Below are 10,988 nucleotides of genomic sequence, written 5' to 3'. Positions count from 1 at the left end.
AAAAAAAAAAAAAAAAAAAAAAAGAACAGTACAGGAAGTGAAGAGGGAAAAAAAAGGACCTAGAAAAATACTTTTTTCCAATCCAACCACAACATCTCTGTGGTGAGCCAGCAAAATGTGCAAACCTCCCTTTGCACATTAAGTATCTTCATCATCCAGAGAGCAGAAATGACTGGCCAACCTCTTCAGTCAGCCTTGGAACCAAGGAATCCTGACCATGAAGCCAGGGCTGAAAATCTCAGACCAGAGAAAATGAAGACATGCAGTTGTAATTTAATATCAGCCCACACTTACAGATATTAAGCAAACACAGTGATCCCATTTCTTAAACTGGAAGCTCATATCCTAAAAGGGGTGGGGAAATACTGAAAAGGAGCCATATACTGTAGACAGTTTAACCTGAAATAAAATTAGAAAATGTGTCACATGGAAAAACTCTGCAGTGAGAAATGGTTTCTTCTCCCCATGCCCCACCCCCACCTTTTTTGTTTCTGGAGGGGAGTGAGTAATTTGGCATTTTAACTAGACAGGGAAGCTGTAGTCTCTGTTTTGTACCAAATATACACAGTTGTTGGGCAGTTTTGTGTCCCAGCTCATGAATGGGCTGCCAGGGAGGGACGTGCTCAGAACTACAGGACCAGGGCTGAGCATTGCCGAGTTGAATCACTGCCCCTGTCTGCCTCAAAGTTCGGCCAAACTGAACTCAGATGTCCTAGAGCCTTCTTCCTAATGGTAATTTTAGGGTTCACCTGATTTGACTCCTTCATTTTCCAGATAGAGAGACTGAGGGCCAAAGAGGTATGGAAATTTGCCCAACACAGAAGAACAAGTAGAAGTGAAAGCATGGGCTCTGGGCGATTTCTGTCATACCCATCCCTGTGGCCATAGTTGCCTCCAAAGCTCAGGGCCCCTCTCTGGCTAGGGATGACCTGAAAGTATCAGCATTCCATGGATTATTCCCTGAATAAGCACTGCCTGAACCTGGCCCATAGGCAAGCCCGGGGCTAGGCACTGGGGATACAAGGAATAATAGTCCATGCCCTCAACGCCCCGCCCCCCAGCCACCCACAGGTCCTTCTGGTGTGAGATCGATACATATTCTGAGAGATGAGGCCAGAACAGCACTTAGTGGGACTTCTAGGGCCTCAATGACATGCTAAGGAATAGAGTGCTATATCTGGTTTCAATTGCTACAATTGCTATTATAATTAGTTACCACAAATTCAGTGGCTCAGGTCAACACAAGTTTATTATCTTACATTTCTGGAGATTAGAAGGCTAGTCTCCAGGGGCTCACTGGGATAAAAATCAAGATATTAACAGACTGCACTTCTTTCTAGAAGATTTAAGGAGAAAACAATTTCCTCTTGCTGTTTCTAGCCTCTAGATGCTCTTCCCATTCATTCGTGGCCCCATGTGCCATCTTCAAAGACAGCAAAGAAGTCCTTCCTATGCCCCATCACTTTGATCTCCTCTTCTGCTTCCCTCTTCCATTTGAAGGATGCCTGTGATGACAATGGGCCCAACCAGATAACCTAGGACCATCTCCCTCTTTAGGGATCAGGATCAGCTGAGTATCAACCTTAATTCCATCTGTAACCCTTTGCCATGAAGCCTAACGCAGTCACAGGTCTACGAGTTAGGATGTGGATCCTTTGGACAGCTGTTACTCTGCACACCATAGATAGTTTTCACGGGCAGAGTGTGGAGCAGGGCAACATAATCAGAGCTAGTTGAAGCTACACAGTGTATGTGAATCACCAGGGATCTCCTTAAAATGTAGATTTTGGCTTACTGAGCCTGGGGTTGAGGAAAGAGAGCCTGCATTTCTATCAAGTTGCTCGGTGATGCTGAGGCTGCTGGTGGACCAATTGAGTAGCCAGAAGCTAGAAGATTACTGAGGCTGTGACAGGGAGGATGGGTCACACAGTGGAAAGAACAGAAGCAAGACACAGATGTGTATGCTTAGGTCAAATTGTCACTGAAGTCCATTTCACAGGGCTGCTGTGAGTGTTGGATATATTAAGTACACACAGGTAGGTATATCACCATATCATTTTATATGTAAACACACATACACATAACTAAAGTATATATTTAAAACACAAGAAGCGCTGTAGTATAATTATCAGCACACGTCACACGTGAAGCTTTCAATGCACCACAGCACTGGCCTGAGGGCCAGAAAACCTCATTCTCCGCTGACTCTGCTACCAACCTGCACCGTGACCTGAAGCTATTCACTTTCCTTCTCTGGGCTGCAGAACAAACACAGGGCCAGCCAGGACTGAGACAGTGTGACTGGAGGTAGAGAAGCAGCTGACTGAGCCAATTCTAGAGAGAAATCTGGTGTGAACTGATGAAACTACACGAATTTAAGTTCAGTGGATGGAGTGGCTATAACTTCGCAGCCCTGGGAAAGCATACCTTACTGTATTATCATGAAGTGTCATCTATTCCTGATGTACCTGTTGTGCGAATCCCCTCTCTCATTCCTCCCCACTCCCCATCAGCAATCACAGCGGATGGTAGCAGGGTGGTCGAGCCTGGAGCTACACATAGACTCTGCCACGGTCAAGGGTTCATAATGCAGGGTTTTCACTAAGATCGCCACAGTCTCAGGCTTTGAATGATTCATTCATCAACACAGTCAAATGTTCATTGTGTCCATTTGGTGCTATGTCAGATGCTGGGGAGACATGGATAAATAAAACAGAGTTCTTGCCCTCAAGGAACCCGCAGGGCTGTGGGAGCAGGGAAGTAATGAGGCATTGAACTGGTCACTGATTTCAAGCCTGAGGCTCATCTCAAGAATCCTCTCCAGTAGGAATTACTGTCCTAATTTACAGATAAGAAATATAAGGAATAGCCAGGCATGGTGGCACATACCTATAATCTCAGTACTCAGGAGGCCGAGGCAAGAGGATGGCCATGAGTTCAAGGCTAGCTTGGGTTACATAGTGGGTAAGTGAGTGGGGTAGGGAAAGAAAGGCATTCCCAGCTCCATTCCACTAAAGCTACCATGTGGAGAAGCAATGTAGGTATTGCCCCTTTAGCTGCTATTATTTTCTCCTTTTGAATTAAACAAGCAGTAGCCAGGAGCAAATGCAAGGGGAAGAAGGCATCTGGAGTGTGACTTACCACTGCCTGCCAAATAATTCAATTAAAGCCTTAGAAGTGGGCATGCACTAGACCCCAGTAATTTATTTTAGGAATTTGTGCTAGGAAGTAACTTCAGTAAAAGTCCAAAACAGAGCTATAAGAACGTGCTCGTCACAATAGCAAAAAATTAAAAGGAACCCAAAGGCCTAAAAGCAACCAGCTTAATTACAGGACATCCATACATTGAAATACTATTTCAATTACAAAAATATTTAACACTTCAGAGGAAGTGTTAGTTGCCAGATGACTGTTAAAATTAGAAAAGCAAAAACAAAATAGAATGTACAAAACAATCTGTTCAAATTCTAATATTTATGTTTAGGCATGGGAATTAAACTTCAAAGATAGTCGGCCAAATGTTAACTGGGTTTATATCTGAAATGTGAGATAATATATAATCTTTATAAATTCTATTTTCTGGTCATTTTTTTGCCCTAGGTTTTTATAATGATTATGTATTATTTTTATTATTACACTTTTAAATTTTATTTTGAAAAAAACCTCCTCTTCCTTCCTCATCTGTGGCAGAAGTTTATGTGTTCCAACTTTGGTAGCAGCCAGGCTTATAGGCACTGCATGAGGACACTCAGGACACGTTCCCTAGCATGCAAGCCAGCAGCTGCAGTGGGTTGGGACTCCCTCCAAGATGGGCACTCGGTCCAGTGGGGCTCCAGCTACCCTATTACTCCCAGAAGAATAGGTAGCCAAGAAATGCGGGAGGATATCACATCCTCAGAACAGTTTTGTATCCTGTCCAGTCTTCAGCATAAAAACTGGATAGGACTGGGTTAGGTTGGGCTGAGTTGAGCAAGGCTGAGTTGGCTGCAGTTTGGCTGAGTTGACTTGGCTTGAGTTGAGGTGGGTTCTGACCGAAATGACGAGTGGGCTGCACTCATTAGGTGACCTGAGCCCATGTGTCCCTCACTAAATGCTGCCCGGGAAGAGGTCTGGACTTTCTCCCAGGCTCTAACCCTAGACAGCAGACACTCTCTGTCTCTGTCTCTCTCCGTCTCTGTCTCCCCCCCAATTCTCTCCATTTGGGGTGGAGCAGAGGAGGGTGACCAACAAACCTGGCTCCTCTAAACACCTCTGATGCCATCTAGCTCTCTGGACTCTTCGGTGACCAGTGCAGCTCAGGCCCCACAATCTTGTGCTCTGACTTTGAAGCCGTGCTCGTGTATCCATTCTCCTCATGTACACTGACATTTATAGTGAGTTTCATTAGGCTGCTTCCCTTTTCACAACCCTCACGTACCTACCACCACAGCACACTCCTAGTACCTAGGAAGGGCTCCGCATTCGTAAGGAGAGCCACAGCTCTCTGAGGATAAAGGCATGATCCTGTCTGAGGTATAATGAGAGCCCAGCAGGGTTAATTAAACTAGGGAGTGGCACGATTAAACTGGCATCTAAGAAAGTCTTCTAAATATATAATAAGAACTATCCAACTAGTGACTGGGTCCACTTGGGGGACTACAGCCAAAGGAATAACCCAGAAAGAAAACAAGGGCCATTTGTCTGAAGATGTTCCTAGCACCACTGTTTATAATAATGGCAAAATGGCCAGAAGATCCAAGTAGTCAACTCGGGACAATTGCACTTTGGGAGATGGAGACCAGAGGCCAATGACATGAAATATCAGGTATGACTCCTACCCACTTCTCTGTCACTCAAGAAAGCACATCAGACTGCCAGGGAGCACAGGGATGTCGTTACAGGAAAATGCTGAGCTGCTCATTTTATGCTTTGATTTAAATCAGGCTTTATTCAAAGAAGATAAACAAATGGCCAGCAAGCACTTGAAAAGATGCTTAATGTCACCAGTCACAGAGAATGCAAAGCAAAACACAGTGAGATACCACTTCACACACACATACACACACACACACACACACACACACACACACACACACGAGAGGGTTACAAACCCGAAATAACAAGTATTAGTACTATGTGGGAATATGACACCCTGATATACTGCTGGTGGGAATGTAAAATGGTATAGTCATGGTAGAAAATAGCACAGGGAATCCTCAAAAACTTAAACATAGAGCTGGCATATGAATCAGAAACTCCACTCCTAGGTATATATCTAAAATAATTTTTTAAAAAAGCTACTCAAACAGGGCTGGGGATTTGGCTCAGTGGTTCCACTGCCTGCCTCGAAAGTGCAAGGGCCCGAGTTCAATCCCCAGTACCAAAAAAAAAAAAAGCTACTCAAACAGATCCTTGTACACAAATGTTCTTAGCAGCACTATTTACAATCACTGAAGTATAGGAACAACTCAGATGTCCACCAGCAAACGAATGGACAATCAAAATGCGGTCTAGCCATACAATGGAATAGTATGCAGTGGTAAACAGGAGTGCAGGACTGACACATGATGCAACATGGATGAGCCCTGAATCATTACTTTAAGTGGACGAAGCCAGACAGGAGAAGTCGCATGCTGTGTGAGTCCATTTGTATGATCTGCAGAATGGCGAGTCCATGAGGACAGACTACAGTAGTCTAGCGGTTGCAAGAGGTAGGGGTGGGGGAGATGGGAGAATGACTGCTAAATGGGTGTGGAGCTTCCCTGGGGGTGACAAAAAGGTTTTGGAAGTAGAAGTGGTGATTGCATAAATGTACCACATACCGATGAACTACACACTTCAAAACGCTCAGCTTTATGTAACAAGGACTTCACCTCAGTAAACATGGAAATGGTCCATAAGCAAACGCAAGGGTGTTCCACCTAACTAATACTCAGGAATATGCTGGTGAAGACTGAGCTAAGATTCGACTATACACCCAAGGGAAACGTGGAAATTGCATTCAGTGATACAATCAAGGGGACTCTCATGGCCATGTATGGGTGACCCACCCCGTGACCCAGGACTCTGCTCCTTGGCCTAGAACAAGAAGAAGTAATTCCACGTATGTGTGCGTGGAGAGCCACACTGCCGAAAACAGTAACCCGAATGTTGATGGAGAAAAAAAGGATTAAACAATATTTGACGTAGTCACACAGTGGTATACTATATTAAACAACCATGGAAATGAACCAACTGCAGCCACACACAGCAACACGACAACATCTCAAAAACATAACATTCCAAGAAGAAACCAGATCCTAAAGAAAATATCCTGCATGTAAGAGGTTCAAAATGGAGTAAAACAAAGCATCAGAATTTAAGGAAACATACTTCAGGAGTAAAGTTATTTTGAAACTGCAGGGAAGGGGTGGCTATGAAAGTCAAGGTGATGCTTACCTCTGAGAGGAGGGAGGGAATGACCACAGCGCAGGGTGGAACAGAGCTTCATTGCTGGTCTATTTCTGACCTGGGGTATTGGGCCGCTGCTCCAGGATGAACCGCTGGGCTGTCCTTTTAGCAGGCCCTCTACTGAGTGGATGTGGTATTTCACAATAAAACAGTTTAAATAACTTGCATGCATCAGCACTTCATTAACGGGAATAAATTATAATAACAGCACCCCTGTCCCAGGAACAGCCACTTATCTTCCCAAATAGCAGGTACTGTGTTCTAATGACACTGTGAAGTCAGGGACAGGAAGGGGCAGTGCTTCCTGCAGCCCGCCTTGACCCACTAGAGACACAGGGACCACACAGGGTACACCCCATAGATAGGAGTCTTGTTAAGAGGTGGGTCTGGCTACGTGTGGGACATGATGAGTACTGGGTGAGAAGAGCTGCAGGAAAATCACATCACCATTGCCTTCGAGCTTGTCCATCTCTCCGTGAACTATGAGGAGCCCTCGGGTAGTTCTGTGCCCAACTCCTTTCTATCCCCAGCAAGTCGCTGAACTCAACTATGTGAAATAATTAAACCTCAAGCTACGTAAACACTGTTTTGTTTCCCAGTGTTTTAAAAGGGAAGGAATACGGTGAATCTCACCTCCCCTGTTTTATAGATGGGAAAACTGAGGCTCAGAAAGGGGAAAGTGACTCATTTCAGTTCACAGAGGAAAGCAGTGGTGAAATCCACAATTCCCAGTGCTTGAAATATTTTTTGGTGGGGGCTGTTAGGAAGAATATTAGGAAGCTGACAAAGATCCACTTTTCAACAGTTTCATTTTCTGCAAATTATCATATGGCTGTGTTTCACACCAACAAGAAGAGTCTCGCCCAGGACCCACAGTACCATTTCTGGAGAAACAAGGGGGACAGTAAAGCTGGAGACCTGGAGGCACAGGTGGACCTGGCAGGAACTCAGGAATCGTTTTTCCAGGGATGGGCAGCTTGTGAGCACCAAGCTGTGTGCCACCTCTATGCCAGGCTGGCTAGCAACTCCACCAGTACACGGTGCCAAATCTGGAGCCCTCATGACCTGGGAAAATGCATGCTTTTGTTTTCATAAACAGCTCTGCTGAAGTACACCATACAGTCTGTGAAATTCAACCAGTGTAGGTATACAGTTAGATGGATTTTAGTAAATTTATAGTTGCGCAACCACAACCACAGTCCAGCTCTAAAATATTCCCCCAGAAAGTACTCTCCCATTTGCAATCACTCCCTACTTCTATCCCTGGCCCAAGCAACCACTGATGTGTTCTATTTCTGTGGTTTTTGCCTTTTTGGAAATTTCATACAAATGAACTCTAACAATGTATAGTTTTCTGTGTCTGGCTTTTTTCACTTAGCTTGTTGCTTTTAAAGTTTATCTATATTAGAGCATACATCTGTTTGTCATCTCCTTTTCTGGCTGAGTAGTAGTTCACTGAAAGGATGTACCACATTTTGTCTGTCCCTTTACCAGCTGACAAACCAATGTGTTTCCCTTTGGGGCCGTCATAGAGAATGCTGCTATGAGCATTCACAAAGGAGTTGTTGGGTGGATATATACTTTCCTTTCACTTAAGTAGATATTTAGGAGTAGAATCACTAGGTTGTAGGGTAAGTCTTTTAAGAAACTGCCACCTTGTTACGAAAACACAGAAGTTACAAATTACCACCTCCAGGGTTTAGCACAGTGGTCAAGAGCATAGATTCTGGAGCCAGACCCCGACTCCAAATTATAATTGCCTTTGGATAGATGACTTTGTGCCTCAGTTTCCTCGTCGGTGAAAGAGAATAATAAGTGGGGCTGTTGAGAAGATAGAGCATTAATTCACACAAAGGACTCAGAACACTGCTGCCTCACATCACCTCTACAGTCTTAGTAACTTTGTAGGCAGTTCAGCAGTAGCCTCATGGGAGAAGCAGTGCCAGTTATGAAGACACAGGGCTGGGGATTTAGCTCATTGGTGCCACAGCCTGCCTTGCAAGTGCAAGGACCTGAGTTCAATCCCCAGTGCAAATAAATAAATAAATAAAGGTTATGAAGACACCGACAGGCAGGGCTGTCGTGGATCAATCCAGGAACAGCTGTGTAGCTTCAGACAATCACATGCCCTCTCTGAGCCTCCTCTGGATGGTGGACCCAGTGACACAGTGGAGGGTAAGTGTTGCCCTGTAAACCACACAATGGCAGGCAGATGCGATGGGCTCCTGCTACTATCATGATGCTTTGCTTATAGGGCTCACTAGAGGCTTTGGGGGGCCTAAAGCCCTTTCTATCTGCAAAGCTTCTCTAACTGAATACTAGAATGGTTAGCAGCAAGGATTTTGGAGTCAGACTACCTGGCTCAAATCATACCCCTGGCCCTCAGAAGGCTTTGACATGAGACCTCAGTTTGCTCATCTGAAAAACGGTGATAGAAAAAGTCCTCGGTCTCCACCTCCTGGAATGATGGGAAGGGTTGGATGAATGAAACAGGTGCATACTTCACCTGACCATGCAAAGTATTCTGTAAGGGTTAGCCCTATCATGCTGCCCACAAACTTTGGATGGCTCACGTTTCCAGAAACTCACGTCAGATTCCTAAAGGGGAAGTGAATACCAAGAGTTGTAAATGGCACTCCTGGGGTTTCCTGTACCTCCCTTTTTATGGGATGGGAACAGGACTTCCTCTGGGCTATAAAGAGCCTGGAGCTAACATCAGGGGACCAAGCTACAAACTCAGAAGAGAGAGAAACAATGAACTTTCTCTCCCCAGACTTCTTCCTTTTGAGGCAACAGGGGAGGCAGCAAAGTTCACAGAAGACCACAGAACCTGAAGCTGCCTGTGAGGCTGAGTCGGCCATGCCTGAGATATCATACGCACAACTGCAGCTTTGGGCCATGTTGCTGAGAGGCCAACACTATGCCCCAGCTGCCCTTTGACCTGCAAGAAGGACCGGGCTGGACACTCTAGCAGGAAAAGCTTTCACTTCATTTGGGTCTTCCCAGAAGACAAGCCTGGGAGGTCCCAGACTTCACCAAGCATCCAAAGAGTTAACTAAGGCCACCCACTCAATGTCCAGCTTCCTTTGGGGACCGGTGTCTGTTCCCCAGTCTCCCCACCCCCTTCTTCGATTGAGACTGTGTACTCTTAAACCCAAAAGGGGTCTGTGGGAGGCTTGTGCTCAGAGAGCAGGATTCTCCTGCAAGAGTACATGGCTGAGCCAGAACAGGAGCCTGGAGCCCAGGGTTCAAGTTTTAGCTGTCAGGCTAGCTACTTTCAGAGCCTCTCCCAACTTTAGAATGATATCCTGCACTGCCTTCCACACATAGTTACTGCAAGGATCAAGTGGTAATTTCTATCACTTACTCTGTGCCTATTATGTGCTAGGAGCATGGAAAGAAAATTATTTCTGATCTCTCTTTACTCTTCACAGGATCCGAAGGAGGTTAAGATAGCCTAATTAGTCTCCCTTTTCAGAGGAGGAAACTGAGACACAGAGAGGTGTAATCCTTTGTCCAAATTTACATAGCCCAGTCAAATTCATAATCCAAGTTTAGGCCTTAATAGAGACCTATTTTAACTCAGACTCAGCCATTCATCCAGGAGCCTCGGAGTCCTGGTGGGGAAACTGAGGCCCAGAGAATAGAATAGAAGAGACTGGATTCGGTGGCTCTGGGCCTACAACTCTTTCTATCACCCATGGTGCTACTGCCCACAATGGATATGGTCCCCTGCATAACATTAAATTAAGCACAACTGTGGTTCAGTTCTGTTATTTCTTTTTTTGGTTTTTTTGAGACAGGGTCTCACTATGTAGTAGTCTCACTATGTAGAAATTCACTATGTAGCCCCCAGGCTGGTCTCGAACTCACAGCGATCCTCCTGCCTCAGCCTCCCGAGTGCTGGGATTACAGGCGTGCGCCACCGCCCAGCTCCAGTTCTACTATTTCTAGTGTGCCAAGTGGGCAGGTGTCCCTGCTGGTGGTCACGCTTCAGCGCCTTAGCACCTCGAGGACGCCCGACCTGCCCTTATAGGGAGCCAGCCCGCGCGCACAACATGAGCGCTGGGCAGGGTGCGCTGAGGTCGTCGCTGCTGTCACTGTGCTTCCAAAGTCCCCCTCTGCCCACAACTGGAAGCGCCGCGCCCAGCTCAGACACCGCATCTACCCCGGGAACCCATTCGCAGCTGGAAGCCCTGCACTGCCCCGAGGAAGTCTCGGGAAGGACCGCCGAGCGCACTGCGCGGCGAGGACTCCCTTTTATGTCCAGGAATGAGCAGCACATCGCAGCTGTGCCCGCCACCCAAACCAACTTCCCCAGGGCGCGGAGGCTGCCGTGCTACCCTCAGGCCGGGTCACTTACCTGTCGAGGCGTGCGTCCCGGTGACGGTGGACAGGAGCGCGGAGATGGACAGCAGCAACCGCAGGCGCCAGTTGCTCCTGCAAGAAGCGGTAGAGGGCAAGCAGGTGAGGCGGGAGTACGGACGGGTCGGAGGGGGCCGGGGCGAGGGGAAGCGGGTCCCACCTTGGCGCCATCGCGCGGGCCTGCGGAGCCCTCG

The 10,988-nt window shown here is 46.5% G+C and overlaps 1 protein-coding gene across 1 annotated transcript in view; it reads right to left on the bottom strand.

Moving 5' to 3' along the window:
* Positions 1 to 10,982, bottom strand: part of Col15a1 (collagen type XV alpha 1 chain) — a 104,055-nt gene extending 93,073 nt beyond the window's left edge. Inside the window, exons 1-2 of the mRNA XM_010614381.1 lie at positions 10,955 to 10,982; positions 10,793 to 10,869 (exon numbers count right to left, since the gene is read on the bottom strand). Of these exons, the coding sequence (XP_010612683.1) occupies positions 10,793 to 10,869; positions 10,955 to 10,965 (88 nt within the window). The 5' untranslated portion in view covers positions 10,966 to 10,982. The remainder of the gene's footprint in view (positions 1 to 10,792; positions 10,870 to 10,954) is intronic.
* Positions 10,983 to 10,988: the final 6 nt, after the last annotated feature.

This window comes from Fukomys damarensis, unplaced genomic scaffold, assembly GCF_012274545.1.
Source record: "Fukomys damarensis isolate Sample0158 unplaced genomic scaffold, DMR_v1.0_HiC HiC_scaffold_36, whole genome shotgun sequence".
Classification (NCBI taxonomy): domain Eukaryota; kingdom Metazoa; phylum Chordata; class Mammalia; order Rodentia; family Bathyergidae; genus Fukomys; species Fukomys damarensis.
The sequence above is the reverse complement of the archived record's forward strand: the minus strand, read 5'-3'. Positions and strand labels throughout refer to the sequence as shown.